This window comes from Chaetomium fimeti, assembly GCF_033439085.1.
Source record: "Chaetomium fimeti strain CBS 168.71 chromosome Unknown B0H64scaffold_7, whole genome shotgun sequence".
Lineage (NCBI taxonomy): Eukaryota > Fungi > Ascomycota > Sordariomycetes > Sordariales > Chaetomiaceae > Chaetomium > Chaetomium fimeti.
The window spans coordinates 211227-237486 of NW_026944335.1; the positions used below are offsets into that span (position 1 = coordinate 211227).

Genomic DNA, 26260 nt, shown 5'->3' on the forward strand with positions numbered 1-26260 from the left:
GAAGAGCTTGTCCATTAAAGGCACTTCTCAAAAGAGCTCCTCTCTCAAAAGCTCGTCCCCTAAGGGTTCGTCCCTCAGGGGTTCCTCCCCCAAGACCCCTTCCCCCAAGGACTCGCCCCCCAGCGGCTCCTCCCTCAAGAGCTCTTCTCTCCGAAGATCGTCTATGAACACCTCGTCCCCCAAAACCTCGTCATCGCTCAAAACGTCGACTTCCGACCCCCAGCCGGACCAACCAAAACCCAAGGGAACGCGCACGCTATCATCTCCAGTATCGACGAAGACGCAACGCGGAAGCATCCGCAGCTCGCGCTGGTCCTTCCGCAGCAACCGCGCCATGCGCGCCGCGCGGCTCGGCATCTCCCACTTCACGGCCGACAGCTCGGACCCTTCCCTCCCCAGCGGCATGAAGGCACCCACAAGTCCCGCGCGCCCCGCGGACCCCGTCACGCCCCCCAACCCCCACCGGCCACCGTCCTTCCCCGGCCACGGGCAGTACCTTCCCACACCACCGCTCACTCCCGAGTCTCGTTCGCCGCCTTCGCTCCACGACGATCGCGGGCCGTGCCTCCCCACGCCGCCGGATACTCCTCCGCTTTCTCCTTCGGAGTGGTGCTGCCGGGCCTGTAAGGCGAGTGGTGACGGTGGAGCGGACGGGGCAGGAGGAGGAGGAGATGATGCGGCGGTGTCGGCTGGACGGCCGAGTCAGTCTGGGTCGGAAGCTCACCACCACAGTCCAACTACCCAAGCTGGGGACGAGGCTCAGCGCCGCGGCCGGAGCGTGCGCGCGCTGTTTGGTTCGGGAGGAGGGCGGTCGCCGTCGTCTAAGCGCGGGGCTTGGAGCCCGGGGTTGTCATCGGCTTTTGGTTGAGGGGGGGCGTACCCTCCTTGGTTGGGTTGTGTTGGGGGCGGGTATCGCGGTTGGGAGCATGGGAAGGAGAGCATTGTCACTACTAAGGGAATGGGCTCGTCGCGGTTTGGTTCATTGCATGGGACATGGGCTGGGAGTTCGGTTGGGTCAGGGCTCGGTGGGTTGAGGAAAATATAGGAGATGGAGACTCGTGAAGCCTCAGGACGAGGATTCCGCTCGGCAACGTGGTTCGGGTATCCAGGCTCCGAGGGTCGGGACATCGATCATTAACATAGATTTTGACATTGTAGAGAGTTAGGTAGTTTAGCGGTCCTTGCATGTACATACTTATCCCAGCGGGGATGCTCAATGCCGACTCATCTTTTACCCATTTGCGATGTTGCGTTCTGGTCTGGATTAGGTATCAGTCAAGAGTAAAGACCGAAGTGAAAAAAGAAAAAAAGAAAGAAAAAAAAAGAGGGACCAAGAGAGAGACGAGGGCGCGACGAGCAATGGCGGCCTCGAGGAAGCCGTCAGCCATTCTGACACCTTGGCTGGAATATTGGAAACTGAGCCAGAAGCGACCGGTTGGAAAATGGGTGCAAACCTGAGTGGGAAAATGCCAAGCAAGTCCTTGCTCGACCAACAACTGGGAGCAAACGGCAAAAGGCGCAACCACAGTGGCAGCACGGAATTGCCTCACCTAGTTGCAATTACCAACCACCAACTTCAACAAACAGCCAGGGCAAGATGGCCGAGCGGTCTAAGGCGCTGTCTTCAGGTTTCCAACAGAAACTTGGCAGTCCGAAAGGGCGTGGGTTCGAATCCCACTCTTGTCATAAACTTTTGCTTCTATTTCCTCAACACTCGCTTCAAAAAGTGTGTGGAGGTTCTATTTTTCTTGTCATGTTTATTCTCTCCTCAGAGACTTCAAAATGGTGGTACGTGCGAAGTATGTACATACCTCTCTAACTTGCGGCACACATCCACGCGTCAATGTTTCGGATTATGACGAGCCCGAGTTATACACGTGTATTCCGTAGAGAAGACGGTGACAATGTGTACCGATCTCTTTGCAGGCGGGTGTGGGGGGGGCGGCATGGCCCGTTATTCATTTGGAGTCGAGAGTGGTCAGTGAAAGAAGCCCTGTATGGTTTCCTTTCCTCGTAATATAAATTTGGGATTCGAACCCCTGACCTTTGCTGGCCGCGTCAAAATAAGCACAGCTTCAAAGAGACCACTCAAATGGCGGCACCTGCTTCTCGTGTCTCAAACGAGGGATCCCAGGCTCCCGCTCGAGACTGCGGCTGAATGGCGGGTAGGAATCCTACATTCTCAAAGGGGCCATCATGGCCCTGGTTGTCCATCGTTGCCTGTCTATTCGTATTCTCGGGCCGTCCAGTTTGCTTTGCGATTGTCCTGCGTTTGCCCATTTGACACAATAGCAGACATACGACAGGGGACGAGTGGGACGGCTCAAGACACGTCGGGCCAACCTCAGGCCTCTGGCCCGACCAAATGGTCATTTCTCTCCCGCGACTATGAACATCTGAACATATGAGATTCAGACGAGACGTTTCGAGTCCAGACGGGGTACCAGTGTTGAGTCAACTTTCCGTCGAGAGAATATCGGTGTGTTGAGGCGACCAGAGTCTCGGTTCAAGGGCACGGTTGGGATTCCCAGGTTGCTGAGAACATCGGCCTCCCTTCCTCGGTCGCTCCCTCTTAAACTTTGGTCCGTCATACGTACACGATGCACTTGATACTTTCATTATTGGTTGCGGTTCTGGCCGTCCCTGCCTTGGGGTACGTTCGGCCTCCGTTGCTGAATTCACGTTACCAACGTCATCCACTCCGTGAACTGGTTCGCGACCAGATACAATCGCCGTTCCTTAATGAGCGCTCAAGCGGTGAGTTAAGCCATCTTATTCAGCGTGGGGTCAACTTACCGACCTGGCCAGGTTTCGCCGTCAATGGCTCGGCCATCCCGATGGTTGACTTCGACGTGGGCGAGTCCTACGCCGGACTGCTACCCACAGGCAACGACACCAGCCGCCAGCTTTACTTTTGGTTCTTCCCGTCCACCAACCCGGTTGCCCAAGAGAAAAAGGAGATCTTGATTTATCTCACCGGCGGCCCGGGGTGCTCGTCAATCGGCGAGTTACTCCAGGTGAACGGTCCCATCTCCTGGCAGCCGGGGACGTACCAGCCGATCCAAAACCGATGGAGCTGGCACCGCCTCACCAATGTCGTCTGGATCGATCAGCCGGTCGGGACGGGATTCTCGCAGGGCACCCCCATGGCCACCAGCCAGGCGGACGTGGCCCAAGACTTTCTCGGATTCTGGAAGAACTTTGTCGACACCTTCACCCTCCAGGGGTACCAGGTGCACGTCACGGGCTCGTCGTATGGCGGCATGTACGCGCCATACATTTCCAGCGCCATGCTCGACCGCAAGGACACGGGCTACTTCAACGTCTCGGGCATGGCCATCTGGGACGGCTTGTACTCCAAGTTCCCACTGACCGAAGACATCCCTGTTGCCCGGTACGTCGACAAGTGGAAGGCGGTTCTTCCCTTCAACGACACGTTCCGGGCCACCATCAAGGCGATGGACGAGCAGTGCGGGTACACGGCGTACCTCGACGAGTTCCTCGTCTACCCGCCCAAGGGCCCGCAACCCTCCATCCTGCCGGGCGAGGACCCCGCCACTGGCATGGCACGCCCGGAGTGCGCCCTGTACGCCGCCACATTCCTCGCCGCCCTAGAGCTCAACCCGTGTCTCTACCCCGCCGACGTCACCTCGCGCTGCCCCGTGCCATTCGGTCAGTTACCCCCCACTCCCCCTTTCACAACCCCCCCGCCCCTCATCCCTCACCCAACAACCCCCCACTAACACCCTCCCCCCCCCTTCATCCAGATCCCATCGGCTTCACCGGCGGCACCTTCACGCTCCCACCCAGCTTCCCAACCCCCTACTTCGACCTCCCCGCCGTCAAAGCCGCCATCAACGCCCCCCGCAACAACACCACCTGGGCCTTCTGCCAGGACATGGCCACCAGCCCCGTCTTCGTCGGCGGCGTCGACACGTCCCTCAACGCCGGCCCGGGCAGCCAGCCCGTGCTGCCGCGCGTGATCGAGCACACGGGGAATGTGATTCTGGGCCATGGGTCGAGAGACTTTTTGTTGTTGCCCGAGGGGTCGCTGCTGGCGATTCAGAACCTGACGTGGTGTGGTGAGATGGGGTTTCGCGAGCGGCCTGGGGGGGTGTTGGTCGTGCCGCGGCATGGTGGTGGTGGTGGTGGTGTTGCGGCGGGCGCGGGGGTGGTGGGGTCGAGTCATGTCGAGAGGGGGCTGACTTGGTTTGAGGCGGCTATGGGCGGGCATGTGCTTGGGATGGATCAGCCGGCGGTGACGTTTCGGATGGTTGAGGTGTTGTTGGGGCGGGTGGAGGGGTTTGAGAGCACGGTGCCGTTTACGGTGGATATGGGCGGTGGTGTTGGCGTTGGGCAACCAAGGTAGATGAGGGGGTGGTGTTGGGGAAGGGGGCGGTGGGTGTTGGTGGGATGGTTAGGTCTGGATATACGGGGTGATCTGGTAATGGGGCGGCAGGAGTTGCGTGAGGTGGTGATGGGATGGGTGAGAGAGTGGGTGGTTGTGCTCTCTCTCTTTGAGAGAATGGGTTTAATTACACGAGGGATGTTAGACACGGGCTTTCTCACGAGGATTGGCCGGTTGATAGACTTCTCGCCTTGTATAGGTACACGTCTAGACCTATTTCCGTTTTTCTTCTTTTTATTTTATTTTAGAGTATTCAAGGACATAATTGACTGCTTCCATGGATGGAGCTGAACTGAGATGTCCCGCAAAGAGATGCCTCGAGAGCCAGAAGACCCCTGCTGTTAACCCCTGCCCTGATGTCTTGGCTGCAGCTGACGTGAACGCCGAAACCCTGCAGGCATTGGAAGCGACCCTCGGGATCGTCCTCAAAACTCCGCGGCAGAAACCATCACAGGATGCATCTCGTCGAATAAAAACCCGCTCCATGATCGCACCTGCCAGCCCTGGCCATGCGGTTCGAGCTCTTCGATTTTCTGATTTTCTGGTACAAGTAGACACCTTCCCGGGCGCGCACAGCCGCCCCGATGCAACCAGCACTACCCCTCCTCCGGCAAGCTGCCCGCCCCTCCATCTTCAACACTCTTCGGTCGCGTGCTCAGCTCCCTAGTCAGCTATTGTCCGTCTCTATCGCTAGACAACATTACCAATCACAGAAACAGCCCGTTCGCCTAACCTTACAATCTACACGTACAATGGCTAGCCGTTGTTCTTCTCCAGCCTCACCCTCCCAGGGGGACGGCTCCAAGCTCCGCGCCTCCTCGATTCGCCTCTTCCAGAAAGTTTCCTCCTTCCGCCGCTGGCGCCGTCAGCACCTCCTCGACCAGCGGTCAGTCGCGCTCGTCCCAACAATGGGCGCCCTGCACGAGGGCCACCTCTCCCTGATCCGCACCGCCGCGCGCGAGAACCACCACGTCGTCGTCTCGGTCTACGTCAACCCGGCCCAGTTCGGCGTGAGCGAGGACCTCGACGCGTACCCGGTGACGTGGGAGGCCGACGTCGAGGCGCTAGTGAAGCTAGACCGGGAGCTCGCCGACGACGGCCACAACCTGGGCCGCATCAGCGCCGTCTTCCGCCCGACCACCCCCGAGATGTACCCCGCCGGCTTCCCCGGCCAGGAGGTCGCGAGCAAGGGGAGCTTCGTCACCATCACCCCCGTGAGCGACGTGCTGGAGGGCAGGTCGCGCCCGACCTTCTTCCGCGGCGTGGCTACCGTTTGTATGAAGCTGTTCAACATCGTGCAGCCGGAGCGAGCGTATTTTGGGCAAAAGGATGCGCAGCAGACCGTGGTGATCAAGAATATGGTCAGGGACTTCATGCTTCCCACTGAGGTTGTTGTGGTCCCCACCGCCCGCGCCGAGGACGGGCTCGCGCTAAGCTCGAGGAACGTTTATCTGGGCGAGAGGAGGAGGGCCGTGGCTACGGTGCTGTACGAGGGGCTTAAGGCGGCCGAGACTGCATACAATGACGGTGCTCGAAATCGCGCTGCGGTCCTGGGCCAGGCGGAGGAGTATATTAAGAAGGTACAGGGGGCAGAGATGGGGCTGGGACCGGAGCAAAGGGTGCGGTTCGAGGTTGACTACCTCTCTCTTGCCGACGTCAACACGATGGAGGAGCTGGAAGTGATCGACGGCGCGACGGGAGGCATCCTCAGTGGTGCCGTGCGGATGCTGCCCGTCGACGCCAGCCGGGAAGGTGAAGATCTCGGCTACGGCCAGGGGCCACCCGTCCGGCTGATCGACAACATCATCCTCCCTCCACGCGATTGATAGGGGGTTCTATCCGGCGGTTTGCAAGGCATAGTTTTTACAATGCTCGGCGTATTGGCTTTATTTATTTTAGCGTGTGGGTCAGCGAGCTCATAGAGGTGTCTCCAGGTTCAGGGGCTGGCACTGGTGTGCCTGGCTTGTACAAATACGATTGGGATAGAATTTTAGATATGCCTTTACAAGTCCTTGGCGGGTAGCTCGGCTTGACAGGCAAACATGACCAATTCCAGTGCTTCCGAACCTTTGAGCCACCTGTGTGAGTGGGTTCCTCGAGCTCGGCTTTCAACCTCGCCGCTTGTATTGTCCGAAGAGGTTCGATAAAGGACGGATGGGTGCCCTGAAATACGAGTCCTTCTCTGGCCAACAGATCCAAGGTTGCTCAAGCTCAAATGTCCATAAGTCATGCCAAGCGCCGGAGAGCAGACAAAGCCAGCCCAATCCATCCGAGCTCCTCCACATGCGTCCGAAGTACCCCGACCGATTCCGCCGCACAGAGATTTCGCCCCCCTTCGTGTGACTCCAGACAGAGCGCCTGATTCGTTCAAGACCGCCCCATTTCCCCGCTTCGTCGAAATAATAACCGAAAACTTATCCGAGACCTTTCAACACGGTAAAGAAGGTCCGCTGGCTCAATGGCAGAGCGTCTGACTACGATGACTCTCTCAGGAGATCAAGTAGGTACATCAGGAGGTTCCAGGTTCGACCCCTGGGTGGATCGAGAGAAGGTGGTCGGAAGACCACAAAATTACTTTTTCTTCATCATCCATCTTTCATTTTGCCCCTGACCACAGAGCCACATGCTGGACTGGCTCTCTCCCCCACCTGAGACGTTTAGACCGTTTTTAAAAGCCAGGAGGTGCCGGATTCGATCCCTGAGTGACTCGTTTTGCATCGTTCACCCTCAACCTTTGGGCATCGTCCGTTTTGTCGTTGAGAACACCACATTCATATTTTCAGCTCGCAACCCGAGGATTCGAGGTAGAATGCAGTATCGACTGCTACTGTTTGGTAGGGGGACCGCTTATTCATCATTTACTGTGAAACTCGCTGTCCTTATGATGAGTTCGTTCCGCACCAGTGTGATTTGTTTCGTCGTCAGACCTACCGGCCCCGACACGGCCGCCCTCGCAGGAACAAGACGGATAATTCATCAAGAATAAACCGCTGGTGATCGGCCTGTTGAAGAACCCTGCTTGTTCTTGTGGCTGTGTCCAGATTGGGGGCGTCGAAGTGCTGTAGCCAGTCCTCGGCCACATGAATGCTCAAGCTGGTGTTTTCTTCAACCGTCACTCGCGCTGCCAACCCTAACGACCTGTCATGAATACAACCGAGAGACGAGATGCATGGAAATGCAAACCTACCTCTGAATAAAAGTCGGTATGCTCGTGTATGTCCCGGTCATCTCGTGTTGTTGGATGGCGCCGGACGTGGTGGGTGGTTGTTCAATCGGGCGGGATCAAGGCACCCTCCAAAAGAAGCCGCCTTCTCCGCCGACCCTCACAGCTTCTTGGAAAAGTGTGACCTAAACTTCCTCGACGCGCGATCGGCCGATCGGAACTGGAACTGCTCCCCGTGGATCTCAAACACCATACTCGACGTCTGCGCAGCCTGTCCCTCGCCCTCCTCCCCCCCCACATCCGGCACCGGCACCACAAACCGAAACACCGTCCCCTCCTTGGGCACCAACTTGACCTGATTCCTCCTCGTCACCACCTCAAACGCAAACTTGGAGTCCTTCACCACAATCCCCTCGATCCCCACCCGACTCACACAGCCACTGCGCACCACCTCGACCCCCGCACCATGAAAATCCGCGCTCGCCAGCTTCGCCGCGGCCCCCTCCCCGCCGGTGTAGACCTCGGCGCCGAGGATCTCGCGCACGTACCCGAGCCACAGGCGGTGCAGGGGCTCGAAGAGCGCGTAGCGCTGCGCGGCGCGCGGCACGTCGTAGAGGCCGAGGCGGCGGCGCTGGGTCGCCGAGAGCGGTTTGGGCTTGAGCGCCTTCTTGCGCTGCTGTTTCTTTTTTTCTTGGGCGCGTCGCCGTGCTGCGCGCGCGTCGGAGGGGGGTGGGGAGGACGGGGTGAGGAAGAGTGGCCGCTGTTGGACTTTTTCGGTGAAGATTCGTGTGGCTTCGTCGGTGTCGTGCGCGCGTCCTAGCAGGATCGCGGCGATGGGTTGGTCTTTGGGGCGTTTTGTCTCCATGGTGGGGGGGTGGTGGGTTGTTGAGAGGGTGAAAACGTGCATCTTGAGCTGGGACGGGAATTGCCTTTTTGGGGTTTCGAATTGCTGACTCAGCAGGACTTTCGATGTTTATCTGACAATGGAAGACGGTTAACCTCTTACCCGCTTAGTTTCTTCCTATTTCGTTTACACAAAGATATTGCCAGGATTGCACGGGATTATTTAGAGGACGTCTCGAAAGTGGAATTGGCGAGTAGCTTGGCTACTTTACTCTTGGATCAGATAATTGAGGAACTGAACTATCCTAAAGTGAGGCTAATTCCGGAACTGGATACCATCTCCCTTCGGCCTGGTGGTTGTTCTCCTCGCGACGCTCCCCCATTACCACTGCCGGTTCCAGGACAAGTTCTCCATCACCCCCCTCCCGGGCGGCGACGCGTATGTATTCCGGGTTGAGGCCGACGTCCTCTATGCGGAGGCGGTGGTTGAGGTAGAAGAAAATGGCTTCCAGCGTCCCGTCCTTTGCCCAGAAACCAATGGGCCGTAAATCTTCACGAACAGCTTCGGTCGAGCCAAAAATCTGTTTGCTGACCACTTTGGCGATGGTCAAAGCGGTGGGCTTGAGTGCCTTCAGAGGATTTCGAGGGGTCATGAGATCCTCGTGGTTGCCCGGGGTTGTGACAGGCTCGATGGATGGATGAAAGCGATGGAGTAGATGGAGTGGGACGAAGAGTTCGACTCTAATTGGTACCTCAAGGTCAAACTGCAGAGCCGGATCGAAGTGGAACGCCATTGCTATGTGAAGAGAAGAAGGTGATGTTGGTACTCAACTACTATTATAGCCACCGTTGATACGAGGGATGGAATGGGAACAGGGACCTACTGAGCCAATATGAAGCGTGGGTGTGGTCACTGCGATGCTCGAGAGTTAAGAGGGGGCTTAACTGTTGGGATGTGCCGCTCAAAAGGACTCGGACGCAAGCGTCCCTCTTATAGAAGAATGTGTGATGAACGTGTATGCATGTACTTCACCCCCCTCACCTAAGGGCGCGCCCAAAAGGGACATGAGGGAGCCGGCACGCGTTTATGTTGGTTGGCTATGCCCTGGGTCATAAAGTTATCTGATTTCGGCTCACGCCCTTCACCAACTGCATTTCTTCATCCCGGCCGCAGCCCTGCCGCGTACATACCTCTTTAAGATGTATCCGCGCGCATCTTCTCAGACACCTACTCTAAAAGGGTTCGCCGAACTGGAGGTGTAGGATAAGGAAGATCCGGCGAAGTTCAAATGTTCACGACAAAATTGATCACCACAAGTGACTAGAATTGCGTTTTGAGCACCGCGGGTCCATTTTATCAATCATGGCGGATTGGTCAACATCATCTGGGGGTCGGGACATCCTGTCGTCCTCCTGCTGCTCCAATGGACGTCCTGTCCCAACGTTCTGTTCCAGAGCGGTTCGGCAGGCGCGAGGTTTCGCGAATCGGTAACGGCGCTCTGGCTTAGCTGCATTCCTCGCCCCGCGCTAGGCTGTCCTAGGCCTAGCCTTGCGCCCCACGACCCCTCGGACCCCTCCACAACCCCAGACCATGCGGAACCCTTGTCCGCGGGCTGGCCGTTTTCCCCTGGAAAGTCCAACCTCGGGAACCAGAGGAAAGTGCCGGCACTTGATCCATGTTTCCAATTTCCAACTTCAGAATGCGCCGGTCACTGACTTCATCTCTCAACACCACGATCCACTCCTCACTAAAACAACGGAAATCGACAAGGGATACGACACTCGGGCCAACAATCGAACGGCAAGGGAAAGAAAAGGCGAAGAGACACCACTTGGTCTGCCTCTCTAGAACCACGTTCCGAACTGCGCCATGGCTCCCGACGACCGCCATGATTCGGCGCCTGATTTGCGCATATTGGGCGACCGAATCACCCTCCAGCCCAGCGGTTTTGTTGAGCCAGAACACACTGGAGAGGGCAAGGAACAGGCTCTCATGAAGAACATGGCCCGCTTCCGCTCCGAGCCATTGCGGTACGCCATCACCCCCAATGGCCCTTCTTTGCCTACCCCCTAATTGGCTTCTCAGCTTCCTCCGCGAGGTATCCCTCTACGTCTCCGGCACCGGCTGGCGCGCCTACGACGACGTCATTGGCCAGCCCATCTTCTATTCGGGCTTCTCAGAGCACATAAAGTCCGAGATCATGTCAGCCACCTTGTTACAGACCAAGATCACCCAGCTAGCCGACATGCGCGTCGCCGTCGAGGAGAAGCAGGGCTTGCTGAACAAGAACGACAAGGACTTTGCGACGAAGAAGGCCGAGCGCCGTGCCGTGCTCATCCAGGGCCTGCAGGAGGTGGCCGAGAAGCTGACGGACAACATGATCTGCAAGTTTGACAGCAAACCGTTTATCCGCGGCGCATACTACTTGGTGACGCAGCTGCTGCTCAGGGCATACCATCAGGGGATCCACGTGTCGAGCGAGGAGGTATTGCGGCTGAGGAAAGTCGCTGAGGAGGCGGCGCGGAAGAAGCAGAGTATCATCTTCCTTCCATGTCATAGGTCGCACGTTGATTACGTCTCTATGCAATTGCTCTGCTACAGGCTCGGATTGGCCCTCCCAGTCGTAGTGGCCGGCGATAACCTGAACTTCCCGCTGGTTGGGAGCTTTTTGCAGCACGCCGGTAAGTCCTCCACCGTGTTGATGTTGCTCAATGCTGATTGCGCCAAGGTGCTATGTACATCCGCAGGTCTTTTGGTGACGACCAGCTTTACACCACTCTAGTCCAAACCTATATCGACGTCATGCTCCAAGGTGGCTACAACCTTGAGTGCTTCATCGAGGGCGGCCGGTCACGGACGGGGAAGCTGCTCCCGCCCAAATTTGGCATCCTCAATTTCGTTCTCGACAGTCTTCTCTCAGGGCGGGTTGATGACGCCATCATCTGTCCCGTCAGCACCCAGTACGACAAGGTGATCGAGACCGAGGGCTACGTGACAGAGCTGCTGGGCGTACCGAAGAAGAAGGAGAATTTGGCAGACTTCCTGTCGGGCGGGTCTAGTATCCTCTCACTCCGGCTGGGGAGGGTCGACGTGCGGTTCCACGAGCCATGGAGCTTGAGAGGGTTCATCAACGAGCAGCTTTCGAGGTTATCCAAAATGCCGTCGGCAATCAACGTCGACTGGAGGGACATGAAGAACCAAATGCTCCGCCAAAAGCTGTTGCGGACGCTCGGGTACAAAGTGTTGGCCGACATCAATGCTGTCTCGGTGGTAATGCCCACAGCGTTGATTGGGACCGTTTTGTTGACCCTTCGTGGGCGTGGCGTCGGGCGAAGGGAGCTCATCATGCGCGTGGAGTGGCTGACGAACAGAATAAGAGCCAAAGGCGGGCGGGTCGCCCACTTTGGCAACGCGCCACTCTCGGACGTCATCCAGCGAGGTCTAGACGTGCTGGGGAAGGATCTCGTGGGTGTCGTCGAGGGCCTCCCTGAGGTAACATACTACGCCGTTGATCGCTTCCAGCTGTCCTTTTACCGCAACATGACCATCCACCTCTTCATCTCGGAAACCCTAGTCGCAACGGCGTTATACACACGGGTGAAGCAGGGAGGTGGGCCGCGAATCCAGGATATCCCTTACAGTGACTTGTCCGATCAAGTCCTGTTCCTGTCATCCCTCTTCCGCGGCGAGTTCATTTACTCGGGTGAGGGTCTCGCAGCCAATCTCGAAAGAACGCTCCTCGGTCTCGAAGCAGACAATGTCATCCTCATTGAGCGGGACGAAGAAGGAAACATGACCAAGGTTGGCCTCTCCGGCGCGGAGCGGGCTGCTGGGAGGGAGAACTTTGATTTCTACTGCTTCCTAATCTGGCCGTTCATCGAGACGAGCTGGCTGGCCGCTGTCTCGCTAATGGGCCTCTCCCCGCCACTTGGGCAGAAAGATGACATCTGGGTGCAGGTGTCGAAGGCGCAGGACAGCGCGCAGCTGGTACGTTTCCATCTCCCAACCCAATGCCCTTCCACTCAACCAGCTAACCATTTCCCGTGCGTGTGTCACAGCTCGGCAAAACCCTCTACCACCAAGGCGACCTCTCCTACTTTGAAGCCGTCAACAAAGAGACGCTCAAGAACTCATACCAGCGCTTCGCCGAGGAGGGGATCATCCAGGTGGTCAAGTCCAAGGACGCGCGCATCCCGCCGCGGCTGCGCATCGCGCCCGAGTGGCGGCCCGGGCGCGACCCCAAGACGGGCCGGCTGCTGGCGACGGGCCGGCTGTGGGACTTCACCGAGAAGATCGCGTCGAGCAGGCGGGAGGGCAAGAACAGGCGCGACGGCGCCACCGTGAGCACGCGCGTGCTGCGCCTGACGGACGAGCTCGGCCGGACGTTGTTTGAGGATGCCATCGCGGGGGAGGAGGGGAAGGGGAAAGGGAAGGGGAAGGGGAAGGCGGCGGTGCCGGCGAGGTTGAGCAGTGAGGAGGAGAGGAGTCTGAGTCGGAGTGTGAGGGAGCAGGAGAGGAAACGGAAGCTGGAGGGGAGGGCGCATTTGTAGGGCTGTTTTGGGGGGTGCCAGGGGCGGGTGTGATGTATGTGTTTTTGGTGGGAGGAGTTCGTCATTGGCTGGGATACCATGGGTGTGTTGTGTTGTATATTGTAGTCTAATGTATTAGTGTCCATGATAGAAGGGGAGCGAGTTAGAGGCGGACACAGAGGGGTGAATTTAGAGCATTCCCTCTTGATAACTCAAGGTTCTATACAGCCATGGCTCCATACACCCACGGCTTGTGGTGGTCTCTCGCCTGCCCTCGGCGTCTAAAACACATCCCACAAGCTAACCTTGCCATCCTTGCTCCCCGCAGCCAACCAATGCCCCTCCCTCGCCTGCCGCTCCCTCTTCTCCCGCACCGTGACGTCGACCAGCTTGGGAACCACCACCACCTCCTTACTCCCTTGCTGTAACCCCTCACCACCACCGCCCCCTTCCACCCCCTCCTCCTCCTCCCCTCCTCTTTCACCCAACACCTCTCCCTCCCCTGGTGAAACCGGGGACCCCTCCTCCTTCGCCGCTACCGCACCCCCGCCCACCGCCGCAAACGCCGCAGCGTAGCATCCGACCGAATGCCACTTCAGCACGGCCACCTCGGCGAGCGTCCGCGCCGAGTACACGCGCACGCGGGCGTCCCAGCCCGCGGTGGCGAAGACGCGGCCGTCGGAGCGGATGCGCAGGGATTGCTGGCCGGCGTGGCGGGTGTTGTTTATTTTGAGGGGGGTGGTTTGGGTTTGTGTTTGTGTGGGTTCGGCGGGGTGGGTGTCGTTGGTTGTGGTTGTGGGGGTTGCGGATGGGGGGCTGGGTTGGGGGTTGGTGGTGGTGGTGGTGGTGGAGAGGGCGGCGGTGAGGAGGGATTTTGGTGGGTTGTCTCCTCCTGTTTCTCCTACTGGCGGTGGGATGTTGGGGGTGGTGTTTGGTTGGGGGGGGTTGGTTGCTGGTGAGGCTGAGGGGAGAGGGTGCTTGGCGATGATGGCGTCGGCGCTCGAGGTGAGAAAGAAGTCCCTGTTGGGAGACACGTCGAGTGAGAGGATCGGCTGGGAGTGGCTCTTTGCTTGGTACCGGACGGTCCAGTTGCCGCGGTCGCTGAGCTGCGCTACCGTGGCCGCGCCGTTCTCGTAGCCGGCGACGAGCGTCAAGGTCTGGCCCTGGTGAAAGAGAGAGAGGGCCATCACCATCCCGTCCTTCTCGCCCAGCTTAACCGTGTGTTGCCGGGCTTGCGAAGGCAGGTGGAAGATGTCGATCTGGTGTTCTAATCAGCTGCTGTGTCAGGCCCGGGTGGGCGAGGTAGACTTACAGCTTCGGATGCTAGGGTGTTGGGCACTGCAACTAGGATTTCGGATGATGCAGCACCCGACCCCGGAGAGACGGGGCAATGGGAGAATGAACAAAAGTTCATGGTGTTGACCTCGAGCATGTACAACATCCATGGTTGGGGACGCGTCTCGGATGTTGGGTCCAAGGGCAACTTCTTACTGAGGCCACTCTCTTCCTCTCCGGTAAATTTCCACACGATGAGTTTGTTGTCTCTTCCATGACTGCCGAAATCTCGTCTCAGTATTTTTATCTGCCCTCGCCCCAATGTTCAACAGACACTGGCATCACCAACATCCACCTACGTGATTAGGTGGTCGTCGCCCCAACCAGCGATTCCTAATATGGCGCTACCGTGGGCCTGCCATACCGCTCTCGGGCGCATGACAGTGAGATCCCAGGCGACAACAAAACCGTCTGCATCGCCCGTCAAGAGCCGGTCGTTTCCTCGCACGAAGGCTGCAGCGTGAACTTGGGCCTTGTGCCCGCGCAAGATGGATTTGGGCTGCGCGTGTCGCCCATCAGTGGCCATGTTGTGATGTTAGTGAAGGTGATTGCTAATGGAAGTGAGGCTGCAAGGTGGGAGGATTGAACAAAAGTGGGTTCCTTCCTCGAACACCGAAGGATAACCGTTGCCAGGCTACGCTAAGCCAGATCTAGACCGTGTAAGAGAAACCACCCCGAGCACTCGACTTCAACACGATTAAGCATGGATGACGTCATTAGAGAGTTCTCTGTAAGAGGGTCAAAACAAAATTCCCTGTCGAATCATGTCGGTACCTACATATAGTGTGCATTACTCAGTACAGAGTATTCGTACACGGGCGTCGTTAATTTGTAATCTGTATGCGGATGGATCCACATGGCATTGATGGCAGTGGAGTCCCCAAGCTGTCGATGTACTGTCCATGCCCCAACATGTCGTACTTTCGTGGTTCTCAACTTCTCTGTCTTTTCTCTCATTGTCTATCTCCCCTCCGCGGGGCCATCGTGTTTTTTGTAAAAGTACAAGCGAGAGGCCGAGGAGGACTTGGGCACTTTTCTCGACAAGACTGTTAATTACCATCTCTCGTAAGGTATTTGGGTCCCCCCAACCCACAGCTTCGCTGCCTCAGCGCCCGTTACACAAGAGAGCTTCTGGAGGCCGGCACCGAACCCGATTCAAGCCTTACAACCTTTGTGGCGATTATTAATCCCATTGCATCAGCGACTTGATGACCAATATGTGCACTCTAGGTGATGACCCCACTCATCGACGGGTCGCATGAACTCTCCGTTCCAAGACTCCAAGTTATCTCATCTATAATATAAAACGATCATCCCTCGCTCACATCTCGGAGGTTGAATTACACAAATCATATGCCTTTGAATTTTCCAGCTTCATTTGAAATGTCGATCCCCGAGACCTACAAAGCGTTCAGGCGCACCACCGGCGATCTACCGAGGACTATCACCCCCTCAACTGAACAGCTGCCCCGAGAGCTCGGCCCGCACGATGTCCTCCTCAAGATCCACGCCGTCTCCCTCAACTTCCGTGATGTAGGCATGCTGAACGGACGCTACCCGATAGATGTGATCGAGCGTGGCATCCCGTGTTCCGACGCAGCTGCTGAGGTTGCTGCCATGGGAAGCGCCGTGAAAGACTTCGCCATCGGCGACCACGTTTCGGTCATGTTCGATCTCAGCAATCTAACTGGGTTCGATGATGAGCCGGGCAGAGCACTTGGTGGTGACGTTGACGGTGTTCTGGGCGAGTACGCCATTTTCGAAGAGAAGAACATTGTGCAGTTGCCCAAGCACTTGTCGTGGGAAGAGGTCAGTCTTGTTATCCCGGAAGCCCTATTATCACCGGTCATTTTGCTTACATGGCTTTCGATCCCAGGGAGCTACCATCGCGTGTGCCGGCGTGACAGCTTGGACTGCGCTCGACGGCCTGAAGGCGGCGAACCCGAGAAGCGCCCTCTTGCAAGGTTCGTGTCTCATGTTTCCAGTCTACCTCGTCAATGATGGTGGATAGTGACTGACCAATTGATCCAGGCACGGGAGGCGTCAGTTTGTTTGCCCTGCTGATATGCCTTGCTGCGGGTATTCAACCCATCATCACGTCTTCATCCGACAAGAAGCTTGAAGATATTCAAAAACTCGGCGCCGATGTCCGTGGCCTTAACTACAGGACCGTCTCTGACCAAGCCTCGGAAGTCAAGCGCCTTACGGACGGCAAGGGTGTCGACTTTGTTGTTAACAACACTGGGCCGGCGTCTCTTCCGGAAGATATCAGCTTCTTACGGCAACGGGGCGGCCTCGTATCTCTCGTTGGCTTCCTAGCCGGCACCGATGGTGACTGGAAGCCCAGTGTTATCATGGGATTGATGGCCAAGTTCGCAACGTTGAAGTAGGTCATCGTACCCTCATAGGTACTTACCAAAGACGTTCCACTGACGATGGGTGATCTAGGGGTGTTGCCGTGGGTTCCAAGGAGGATTTCGTGGACCTGAACCGGTTTTTGGAGGAGAAGAAGGTGTCCCTCGCCCCGCTCGTCGACCGAGTCTTCACCTTCGACGAGTCGCCGGCCGCTTTCGACTATCTGTACTCGGGCAGCCATGTCGGCAAGGTCATCATCAAGGTGCAGGACTAGCCTTGACACCAAACGAGGTTGATGAGGTAGGGGGTGTCGTGCCTCGAGTGCGCACGTTCGTTTTGGGGAATCCAGTTATGTGGGGCGTGGTCTCTGAGTGGGGTTAAGTTGAACGAGGTGGTGTAGTTTAGCTGAGTCAGCAATTGCAGTCGCGCACCAGCCGAGTTCCATTTTACCTCCGAGTCCTTCACAATTCATTCAACTTCCTAGAAGTTCCGCCCAAAATATCAGCAGGCGGCTCGTCCCGAGGCACCATGCATCTTTCCACCTGTATATTTCGTGAACCTCCGACCACGGTTTTGGACTCGGTCCTTCGTTTTGCCTGGAACGGATTTCCTCATTACGTGTTGTGTTCCACTGCGTAACACTCGGTTTCCAGGAGAAGGTCCCCCCCCAGTGCCCCCCTGTCTCAATGCAACTCGAGAACGTTCTCACTGCTGCTTCATCCGCAACCCTGCATCCTCCTTTTTCGACCAGCCTGTAACACAGCATTCCCGTGCCAGGTTTAGCCGCCTGCAGCCCCACGATTTCGGTCGAGCGTGCAGAAACAACGCGCGACTCGGCGTGGGAAACGGGGATGCGGAACCGACGGTTGTTTCGTCAATTGCTTGAGAGAAGTTAGGTTGAAACACTCTTCTTGGCTTGCAGCAACCACAGATTACGTTAGTCTACCCACGCTGCCACAGCAGGGACTGTCTGTGTACAGATTACAGACGACATCCCACTAGAGAGAGGCACATGGAGAAGCTGCAGCACCAGGGCCTCGGACCCATGGCCTCGTCCGACTTGAATCTGTGCGCCCCTGCCGATTATCCATCAGTAACCTTCCTCGAGTGTCCGGACCTTCTCGTTTCTTTGGCCCATCGGGTTTCTGCTTCTCCCGCCGAGCGCTGACAGGGCCATCACCCACCACTTCTGTTGGACCCTGGCAAGGAGGGATCTGTGGAGTGGACGCACAGCGCCACCTTGACGATGAGTTCTGCCCGTCGACCTCGATCGCGATCACGCCAGCCACGGAACGCCCTGCGTGCCCGAACCCAGCCGCCAATGCCGCGCCTAGGGGAGGGAGACCAACCGTACACGGCATCTAGTGGCAACTACAGCTCCGGCACCCAGTATGAGGTTTCCCCGGTAGAACGCCACGGCACCCCGGGGGCCTTCTTCCCCGGCAGCAGTCAGCTCTCAGAATCGGACTATCGAGCCACGCCCCCGCCGGTTGCGCCCATGAGGGCCACCGACACCAAAGGCATCGGCCGGGGAGGACGTGGAGGGAAGCCGGCCTCTTCGGCAAGTCCCGCAACAGGCAAGTCTAAGCGGGTGCGCACGGGATGCCTTACGTGCCGAGAACGCCATCTCAAGTGCGACGAGGGTGTCCCGGAGTGCAACAATTGCCGAAAGAGCAACCGAGAATGCAGGCGTGGGATACGACTCAATTTTATCGACATTCAGGTCAAGGACCCGCCATACCTGCCCCCAACCACCGAGTGGTCAGGTTCGTCATTACCGCTCCCTGTCACATGATAGACGGCCAGTTCCTAGTCCGTTGTCACATGCACTAACTCTCGTGCCAGTTCAAATCCTGGACGAGTCGCGCCTGATTGCTGCAGAGTATCGAGGGGGCCTAGGACGATATCCTGAAGTCGTCTCCTCGACGCCGGAACCAGACTTGGACGCAAGCCGTCGGGAGCCCGAGCGATCAGATGCTCAAACCGTCAGCCATTTCTTGTCTGCCACTAGCGGCGGCGGAGATACATCCGTCATTCGTGACCAGTACCACCCCCAGCATGTCGGGCAGCCTCCACCCCGCGGACCGCCGAGCCACCACGGCAGCCCGCCAGCCCGGCCAGGTCTGGAGTCTTCGTCACTGGATGCTCGGTCCGCGCCACGGCCGCAGCTGGGCCCTGGGGGGTTCGGCGAGGATGCTTTCTCTTTCGCTTCGCTGCATGACCCCGACGGAGTCAAAGGACTAAAGTCACATACACTCAACATTAGGAACCGCGATGGGTTGACCATTGGACCACCAAACGAATTCCGCTCTGCTGCCCAGGCGAGCTCTAGCCGGCAAATTGGCACCCCAACCGGGCTTATGACGCCCTCGAGCGAGAATACGACGGGTGAACGGGACTACCTAAGCACCGCAGAAGAGATCCACTTCATGCAGGTCTTCATCGACGAGGTGTCCATCTGGATGGACGCTTTGAACAAGGACAAGCACTTTGCCAATACGGTGCCATATCTGGCCCTCAAGTTACCCATGCTGCTCAACGCCTTGCTGGCTTGCGGTGCCAGGCACCTGACACTAACAGGGCAGCACAGCGGCGAGAAAGCGGACTATTACTACAACATGGCGACCACGCAGTTGCTCAGCCAGCAAACACGAGATCGCAATTCCAGCGAGAACGCCCTCACTGCTGTCGTTCTCACCGCCTACAACGTCATGACCGACCGACCTAACGACCGGATGGGGCACATCGCCTCGACCCGCGCCCTCATCCGCGAGTGTGGCTGGAATGCGTCTTCCACGGGTCTCGCCGTTGCTTGTTTCTGGGTCAACGTCGGCATGGAAGTGCTCAGCTGTATCTCCTTTGGTTGGCAGACGGCCTGGGACCCCGATCAATGGGGGCTGGACCTGGAGTTTGCCACCCTCGGGGCCGCAAGCCGGAGCGGCAGCCGCAGCGTGGCCGGGAGCGACGACGTCTGGAGCGTGCGAGCCGAGGGCCACCCGGTCGCGAACGATAGCCTGGAGACGGCCGATGAGGAGGAGCTCTACCTGCACCGCATATTCTACATCATGGCCAAAGTGGCCAACTTCCGCGCCAACACGCCGCAGTTCCAGGAGCCGTCCCCTCACGACGAGCAAGTGCGCCTGCAGAACCGCTTCGCCGAGTGGCGGCGGCTGCAGAATATGTGCAACGCCTGGAACCTCAACTGCCCACGCTCGATGCGGCCGTACGGGTATCTCCCCGAGCCGTCGTCCAAGTCTCTCTTTCCCAACGTGTGGTGAGTGGCCTCCTTTTTTGTTCCACCGCCTTCCCTCTTTTCGCCCCCTTTCCCACTGGAGGCCCCAAACCCAACCCAACCTCTCCCCCCAACTAACAACCAAACCCAAACAGGCTCATAAAACCCCCCTCCAAACTCGCCCGCCTCTTCTACCACACCGCCATGTGCCTCCTCGCCCAGCTCAACCCCCTCGAACCGCGCAGCAGCAGCAGCGGCAACACCAACACCAGCACCAGCACCACCAGCGGAGGCGCCAACCGCGACTCGCAGCTCCTGCACGCGCACCACGTCTGCGGAATCGTCGCGCACACGCGCGACCGCGGCGTCGTCTCCGTCGCCATCCGCTCCCTCGCCGTCGTCAGCGCCGCGCTGGCGGACCCGCGCGAGCAGGACGAGGTCTTGGCCGTGTTGGAAAGGATTGGGAAGGAGACGGGGGTGGCGGCTGGGGAGGGTGGTCGGGGAGTTGAGGGTTGCGTGGGGGAGGGTGGAGGGTGGCGGTTCTTCTTCTTTTGGGGCTGGGGCTGGGGCTGGGTTGGGGGTTGGGGTGGGTGGTGGTGGCGGTGGAGCGGGAATGGGGGTGTTGGCGCCGTTGTCTGCTGCGGGTAATGGGGTGGGTGGGTTAAGGAGGGGGGATGGGGAGGGCCCGAGGAGGGGATTCAGTGATTGGGGGTAGCGTGACGTGTGAGTTATGTACTTTGGTCTGTTTATATACCCTACCCTGTACTTCCGCTGTCTGTATTTAGTAACTTTGATAACTAACACAACGCTTCTGTTGTTGTTATATTTCCCCGTCTATGACACCGAAATCTTTCTCGTGTACTATAATCTGTATCTAGGTACCCTTACTCGAATAATCGCAATGCCTAAGATCTAGCCCGATGAAACAATGGTAGAATAAAGAACCCTCTCATCCCAACTTGTCTCGGAATATCAACGCGGCATCTAGGATCTTTCCCGTTCCAAGCTCAACACTGCCCCCACCCTTTCCCCAAACAGCAGCAACATCTACGCAGTCTCCACAACCTGCACAACCTCCCCATCCGCAACCTTCCCCCCCTCCACCATCCCCTCCTTCGCCTCCACCTCCGCAGGCGGCACCACAATCCCATACTTCTCATACGGAAACCCCAACAACGTCGGCATATACTCCGCCCACCCATCCCCCACCTCACCCACCTGATGCAGATCCACATCCCCCGCCTCCCCCGTCCTCCCAGCCAACACCTCCCCCTCCCGCCCCGCAACCTCCTTCTTGAGCATCGGATGCGGACACCAGACAACACGCATGCCGGCGCGGCGGCCGGCCTCGACCCCCGGCACGCTGTCCTCGAAGACGAGGCACTCCTCGGGCGCGATGGCGCGCTCCCCCGCCGGCAGCGAGTCGTTGATGGTCTGCAGGGCGAGCAGGAAGATGTCGGGCAGGGGCTTGCCGCGCCCGCGGCCGATGCGCGCGTCGTCGCCGAGGACGCGCCGCGCGGTGGGGAAGACGGAGAACAGCTCGGAGAGGTGGGCGGTTTTGAGGCGGAAGTTGGCTGCGTGCGAGGAGGTGGCGAGCGCGATGTGTACGCGCTGGGGGGTGGGGGTGGATGGGTTGGTGTTGGTGGTGGTGGTGTTGTCGGTCTTCTTTTGGCTTGGGAGGTCCCAGTAGCGGGTGCGGCCGAGGTGGGCGAGGAGCTCGGGCACGCCCGGCAGCGGCTGGGTGGTGGGGAAGTGCTGGGCCTGCAGGGCGTACAGCTGCTTGATGTACTCCTCCTGGGTGATGGGCAGCTGGGCCCATTCGTGGAAGAGCTGGTTGGCGGCGGGGCCTGGGCGGCCTTGCAGCTTGGCCTTGACGCTCCACGGGAGGTTGGGACGCTGGTACTTTTCGAGGATCAGGTTGACACAGAGCGTGTACAAGTCCTCGGTGTCGAGGAGGAGCCCGTCCATGTCAAAGAGACAGGCGCGGACGGGTGGGAAGCTGGTGATGTTGTCAGTTCGAGGGCTCTTGGTTCTTGAGGAGGGATTACCGAACTTACTCGGTTCTGGGAGTCATGGTGATGGTGATGGGTGATGATGTTTTGAGATGTGTGACGATTATAAGATATTTTATTTCCCTTGACGAGGATAGTGCTAGTAGGGAACGAGGGGTGTGTATATGTGTGTGTGTGTCCTTCAAAGTTCAAGCGGCGGGTGGTTCTGTTGTTTATATGCCAAGTTGACTCACTCTGGCTTCTGATATGGGATCGCCGAGGGGTTCAAGGAAGGAGGGGAAAATAAAAAAAAGTTGGAGCCCCTGCATGGTGGGGCGTTGAATGCGTTCTCAACCGGGCAACACCTGACGCCCGACGTCGACGGTAATAACACATCGGCGAATGATGGGAAGGCACCCTTCTGGTTCATCCTTCCTCTCAGTGACCCGGGGTTTCCCGCTTCCTTTTGTTCGGGGCTGCTCACGGCCGAGTGCGGCAACTCGAGGCCCTAGTAAAGCCGGCGGGAGCGTGGAAATTCAGGATGATACACGGTAAATATCCGATAACGAACACACGAAATCCCATCATATCCGAAAATTCTAATGTCTTCTGTATTTCTCTGTCCCGTACCTTAACCGACTGCCACTCCAGCTGGCTCTACGTTAACTGCAAGTTGATGTAATTGTGTTGATTATTGCAGGTTAGGTTGCCCAAGTTAACAGGAATAACAACGATCGGGCACACGTGTAAAACTAGCGGGGCAGCCGTCATGGTTGGGCGCTGGCATGTGAAAAACGGTAACTTACCCAATCGATTCCTCGCGTGTCATCACCACATCATCAGATTGGACTCCTTGAACCTTCCGCATCTAGCCGCTGCCTTATCTCATGTGCGGCCCGAGGCTGATCTGAATCCGACCCCTGATACATTTCACTATTCACAGGTGAAGAATGGCAATTGACGGCAGTGAGCGGCCGGCCGTGCCCGCCACATCGAACGAGATTCCTCCCCAGAAGGTGGAGAACGACGGCGATGAGAAGGCCGAGCCGGAGAGATTTAATGCCGAGGAGGAGGCTGCAAGTAGCCCTAGGCCCCTGATCACAGGCAAAGAGTGGCTAACAGCCTGGCCTCACAGTCCTTAGTAGCAGAGTCCGGCTCGCACAAAGCTGAAGCAAACACGCTGTTCTCCTCTGGCAAGTACGAGATCGCCATTAACAAGTATGACGAGGCCGTCGCCGTGTGCCCTGACTACCTGGATTACGAACTGGCTGTGCTTCGGTCCAACATTGCCGCCTGCCACTTGAAGCTGGAAGAATGGAAGGATGCCGTCAACAACGCCACCACTGCGCTCGACGGATTGGACCGGTTGGAGCAGCAGGAAAAGGAGAAGGAGAACGAGAAGGGAAGCGAGAAAGAGGACGAGAAGGCCCAAGTCAACGAACCCGACGCTGCCAAGGCCGATGACGCCGAGGAAGAGATCATCAGTGCCGGCGCTGCCAAAGCCGGCCCAGCCCTCACCACGAACCCGGATGATGAGTCAAGGGAGGCGGCCCGCCGGAAACGCCAAGACGACATCGCGAGGATACGTGCCAAGGCCCTGATGAGGCGAGCGCGCGCGAGGAGCGAGCTCCGCGGCTGGTCGAACCTGGAAGGCGCCATTGAAGACTACAAACGCCTGGCTAGCATGGCGAACCTGGCGACGGCTGACAAGATGGTTGTGCAAGCGCAGCTTCGGGCGTTGCCGCCCCTCGCTAAGGCCGCCCAGGAGAAGGAAACGGCCGAGATGTGGTCAAAACTCAAGGAGCTCGGGAACGGGCTGCTCAAGCCGTTTGGGATGAGCACAGACAACTTCCAGATGGTGAAGGATGAGAAGACGGGCGGGTACAGCATGAACTTTCAGGGCGGAGGGGGGAGTAAGTAAGCCTGAGAGGTGAGGGATGAGCTCCAGGCTGCCCTTCGCCCGAAAGAGATTCGTACTGGGTATAACTATCACGGGCCAGAACATGGGTGTTCAACTATGTACAACTGCACGTCCCAAAATGGGAATGAGTGAGACTGAGACGGGAACCTCCTGGCCAAAAAAGTTGAAAGCAAAGCAAGGAATCGAGCAAAAGGAACAAATAAAAAGAAATTGAGCAAATAAAATGAAATAAAATAAATGGAGTAAGAGAAAAGGTAATTGGAGTGAATCAGGTTCCCTTGGGCCTCAGGATGGCTTTCGTTTCGTTCCTTCAGTCGAGGACTCGAGGTTTCCATGATCGGCATCTGCACTTGGAGTTGGCTCCTTTTGCCCCGCCAAGATAGCCAAGACCGCCAAGCCAGAATGTGGATCTGCAACGCCACCCGAAGCAGCCGATAAGCGGCTTATCAAGCAGCGCGGGGCAATGGTCTTGCAGGGTCACTAAAATTTCTTGGGATACAAAGTTGCCCCGCCGGGCAGCTCAGCCAAACCAGTACCGATTTCTGATACCACCAAGTACTTCGTCTTTTTTGTCCCGTGAGGAAACAACTGAATTTATTTTTGCGAAGATACCCAATATCCACCGAATAAACACCAGAAATAAGGCAACGAAAGACAGAGAAAAACGTCACTATGGACGTCGATACGGACATGGGCATGGTCCCCATGGCCCCCCAGCAAATGGGTACTGCTCGCACAGGCGCAACGTGAGTTGCGCACGAGATCTCTCTGAAAGCTACTAAATTCTAACAACATGGCAGAATTCTATGCTGTAACTGCGGCGCCCCCATCGACGGCACTGCCTCTGCCGGCGCTCTCTGCTACGACTGCATCAAATCGACCGTCGACATCTCACAAGGCATCCCACGCGAAGGCACCCTACACGTCTGCCGAGACTGCGACCGATGGCTGATGCCGCCCGCCAGCTGGGTGACAGCTACTCTCGAATCAAGAGAACTGTTGTCGCTATGCCTTAAACGCCTACGAAACTTGGGCAAAGTCAGAATTATCGACGCCCGCTTCGTCTGGACAGAGCCCCACTCGCGCCGCATCAAAGTCAAGATCACGGTTCAGGACGCGGTTGCCGACGGCGTTATGATGCAGCAGAGCTTCGAGGTAGTCTACGTGGTGGCCAACCAGCAATGTAAGGATTGCGCAAAGTCGTATACCGCCAACGTCTGGCGGGCCGCCGTGCAGGTGCGCCAGAAGGTCACCCACAAGAGGACATTTCTTCTGCTAGAGCAATTGATCCTTAAGCACCAGGCGCATAGGGACACAATAAACATCAAGGAGGAGAGAGATGGCATCGACTTCTACTTTGCCCAAAGGAATCAAGCCGAAGCCTTCATCCACTTCCTCAAATCCGTGGTCCCAGTTCATACAAAAGAGTCGAGGCATCTCATTTCCGCCGATACCCACACGGGAAACAAATCCTACAAGTACAACTATTCCGCCGAGCTTGTCCCAGTTTGCAGAGACGACTTGGTGGCCCTGCCCCTGAAGATCGCAAAGTCCCTCGGCAACATCTCCCCGCTGTTGCTCTGCTGGAGGATAGGCACGTCCGTCAACCTTCTCGACCCAAATACCCTCCAGACGGCCGAACTCAGCGCCGACGCCTACTGGCGCGCACCATTCGCCCCGTTAGCGGGATCCCCCGAAATGGTCGAATTCGTCGTCATGGACATCGAGCCCACGAAGCAGCGCAAGGGCAAGTGGGTGCTCGGCGAGGCGACGGTCGCGCGGGCGTCGGACCTCGGCGTCAACGACAACACCTACTTCGCGCGGACGCACCTCGGCAGCCTGCTGCACCCGGGCGACTCGGTGATGGGGTACATGCTGTCGGGCACCAACTTCAACTCGGACTCGCTCGACGCCATCGAGAACTCGCGCGCGTACGGGTCCACCATCCCGGACGTGGTGCTCGTCAAGAAGCACTACGCCAACCGCCGCAAGAACAAGCGCCGCAACTGGAAGCTCAAGCGCATGGCCAAGGACGAGGGCGAGCTGCTGCCCAAGGCCGCCGACCAGGCCCGCCTCGACGCCGAGTACGAGCAGTTCCTGCGCGACGTCGAGGAGGACGACGAGCTGCGCCAGGCCCTGGCCCTGTACAAGAACAGCAAGAAGAAGCAGCCCCAGGACGCCGATGCCATGAGCATTGCCGAGACCGAGATGACGGTCGATGACGACGGGCCCAAGGTCAGCATGGACGAGCTGCTGGATGACTTTGATGAGTTGGAGATAAAGGACGAGGAGCAGGAGGAGGCTTGAGCGGGTGGCTTTTGAGGCGTTGGGTGGATGGCAGATCTGTACTTGACTTCTCAAAATGAATGGGATTTGTGCAAATGGTCAAAGAAATTTGGCTTTGTTTATCTGTTGTGAACATTGTTGCAGCGAAGCACATGTATGTGATGTCTGTGATGCGCAGCCCAATAGATGCCCCAAG

The 26260-nt window shown here is 57.8% G+C and overlaps 11 protein-coding genes and 2 non-coding genes across 13 annotated transcripts; 9 read left to right on the forward strand and 4 right to left on the reverse strand.

Moving 5' to 3' along the window:
• Positions 1–27: 27 nt before the first annotated feature.
• On the reverse strand, positions 28–1388 carry B0H64DRAFT_376689 (uncharacterized protein; the record flags this gene model as incomplete). Its single annotated transcript, XM_062802491.1, has 3 exons — positions 28–689; positions 1196–1259; positions 1332–1388. The coding sequence occupies 3 exons, from the start codon at positions 1386–1388 to the stop codon at positions 28–30; spliced, it is 783 nt and encodes a 260-aa protein (XP_062655617.1).
• Positions 1389–1591: 203 nt separating this feature from the next.
• Positions 1592–1686, forward strand: B0H64DRAFT_t135. The gene has a single exon. It is a non-coding gene; the product is annotated as a tRNA-Leu (tRNA).
• Positions 1687–2504: 818 nt separating this feature from the next.
• On the forward strand, positions 2505–4681 carry B0H64DRAFT_221741 (Alpha/Beta hydrolase protein). Its single transcript, XM_062799579.1, has 2 exons — positions 2505–3672; positions 3768–4681. Exons 1-2 carry the CDS (start codon positions 2601–2603, stop codon positions 4367–4369), a joined length of 1674 nt encoding a protein of 557 aa, XP_062655618.1. The 5' UTR covers positions 2505–2600; the 3' UTR covers positions 4370–4681.
• A 41-nt stretch (positions 4682–4722) lies between these two features.
• B0H64DRAFT_405685 (uncharacterized protein) lies at positions 4723–6475 on the forward strand. The gene has a single exon (XM_062804461.1). It carries the CDS (start codon positions 4993–4995, stop codon positions 6232–6234), a length of 1242 nt encoding a protein of 413 aa, XP_062655619.1. The 5' UTR covers positions 4723–4992; the 3' UTR covers positions 6235–6475.
• Positions 6476–6852: 377 nt separating this feature from the next.
• Positions 6853–6952, forward strand: B0H64DRAFT_t136. Its single transcript has one exon. It is a non-coding gene; the product is annotated as a tRNA-Arg (tRNA).
• Positions 6953–7731: 779 nt separating this feature from the next.
• Positions 7732–9208, reverse strand: B0H64DRAFT_376692 (uncharacterized protein; the record flags this gene model as incomplete). The annotated part of the gene is made up of 2 exons (XM_062802492.1): positions 7732–8500; positions 8751–9208. 2 exons carry the CDS (start codon positions 9206–9208, stop codon positions 7732–7734), a joined length of 1227 nt encoding a protein of 408 aa, XP_062655620.1.
• A 675-nt stretch (positions 9209–9883) lies between these two features.
• On the forward strand, positions 9884–12965 carry B0H64DRAFT_364754 (uncharacterized protein; the record flags this gene model as incomplete). The annotated part of the gene is made up of 4 exons (XM_062801848.1): positions 9884–10445; positions 10501–11096; positions 11144–12402; positions 12474–12965. Exons 1-4 carry the CDS (start codon positions 10285–10287, stop codon positions 12963–12965), a joined length of 2508 nt encoding a protein of 835 aa, XP_062655621.1. The 5' UTR covers positions 9884–10284.
• B0H64DRAFT_405696 (WD40-repeat-containing domain protein) lies at positions 12904–14982 on the reverse strand. The gene is made up of 3 exons (XM_062804462.1): positions 14579–14982; positions 14257–14497; positions 12904–14203 (listed from the first exon to the last, which is right to left on the reverse strand). The coding sequence occupies exons 1-3, from the start codon at positions 14803–14805 to the stop codon at positions 13226–13228; spliced, it is 1446 nt and encodes a 481-aa protein (XP_062655622.1). The 5' UTR covers positions 14806–14982; the 3' UTR covers positions 12904–13225.
• A 23-nt stretch (positions 14983–15005) lies between these two features.
• On the forward strand, positions 15006–15549 carry B0H64DRAFT_221881 (uncharacterized protein). Its single transcript, XM_062799580.1, has one exon. It carries the CDS (start codon positions 15182–15184, stop codon positions 15464–15466), a length of 285 nt encoding a protein of 94 aa, XP_062655623.1. The 5' UTR covers positions 15006–15181; the 3' UTR covers positions 15467–15549.
• A 113-nt stretch (positions 15550–15662) lies between these two features.
• Positions 15663–19912, forward strand: B0H64DRAFT_419477 (uncharacterized protein; the record flags this gene model as incomplete). The annotated part of the gene is made up of 9 exons (XM_062805387.1): positions 15663–16088; positions 16156–16243; positions 16311–16665; positions 16728–16896; positions 17119–17120; positions 17398–17507; positions 17576–17743; positions 17969–18400; positions 18480–19912. The coding sequence occupies 9 exons, from the start codon at positions 15663–15665 to the stop codon at positions 19910–19912; spliced, it is 3183 nt and encodes a 1060-aa protein (XP_062655624.1).
• Positions 19913–20543: 631 nt separating this feature from the next.
• On the forward strand, positions 20544–21040 carry B0H64DRAFT_405706 (uncharacterized protein). The gene has a single exon (XM_062804463.1). The coding sequence runs from the start codon at positions 20597–20599 to the stop codon at positions 20780–20782; it is 186 nt and encodes a 61-aa protein (XP_062655626.1). The 5' UTR covers positions 20544–20596; the 3' UTR covers positions 20783–21040.
• B0H64DRAFT_466633 (HAD-like domain-containing protein) lies at positions 20544–22023 on the reverse strand. The gene is made up of 2 exons (XM_062807696.1): positions 21924–22023; positions 20544–21865 (listed from the first exon to the last, which is right to left on the reverse strand). Exons 1-2 carry the CDS (start codon positions 21938–21940, stop codon positions 20914–20916), a joined length of 969 nt encoding a protein of 322 aa, XP_062655625.1. The 5' UTR covers positions 21941–22023; the 3' UTR covers positions 20544–20913.
• A 784-nt stretch (positions 22024–22807) lies between these two features.
• Positions 22808–26085, forward strand: B0H64DRAFT_426324 (NMD3 family-domain-containing protein; the record flags this gene model as incomplete). Its single annotated transcript, XM_062805728.1, has 6 exons — positions 22808–22991; positions 23030–23770; positions 24051–24105; positions 24423–24524; positions 24579–25862; positions 25935–26085. 6 exons carry the CDS (start codon positions 22808–22810, stop codon positions 26083–26085), a joined length of 2517 nt encoding a protein of 838 aa, XP_062655627.1.
• Between the last annotated feature and the right edge of the window lie 175 nt (positions 26086–26260).

What these genes read in the sequence shown, in the direction of transcription:
- B0H64DRAFT_221741 (XM_062799579.1), top strand. Translation starts at nt 2,601, where the DNA reads ATGCACTTGATACTTTCATTATTGGTTGCGGTTCTGGCCGTCCCTGCC. An exon ending in GCGCTGCCCCGTGCCATTCG is followed by an intron (nt 3,673 to 3,767) that starts GTCAGTTACCCC and finishes CCCTTCATCCAG; the next exon opens with ATCCCATCGGCTTCACCGGC.
- B0H64DRAFT_405685 (XM_062804461.1), top strand. Translation starts at nt 4,993, where the DNA reads ATGCAACCAGCACTACCCCTCCTCCGGCAAGCTGCCCGCCCCTCCATC.
- B0H64DRAFT_405696 (XM_062804462.1), bottom strand. Translation starts at nt 14,805, where the DNA reads ATGGCCACTGATGGGCGACACGCGCAGCCCAAATCCATCTTGCGCGGG. An exon ending in GGCGACGACCACCTAATCAC is followed by an intron (nt 14,498 to 14,578) that starts GTAGGTGGATGT and finishes AGATTTCGGCAG; the next exon opens with TCATGGAAGAGACAACAAAC. An exon ending in ACACCCTAGCATCCGAAGCT is followed by an intron (nt 14,204 to 14,256) that starts GTAAGTCTACCT and finishes TTAGAACACCAG; the next exon opens with ATCGACATCTTCCACCTGCC.
- B0H64DRAFT_221881 (XM_062799580.1), top strand. Translation starts at nt 15,182, where the DNA reads ATGCCCCAACATGTCGTACTTTCGTGGTTCTCAACTTCTCTGTCTTTT.
- B0H64DRAFT_405706 (XM_062804463.1), top strand. Translation starts at nt 20,597, where the DNA reads ATGTACTTTGGTCTGTTTATATACCCTACCCTGTACTTCCGCTGTCTG.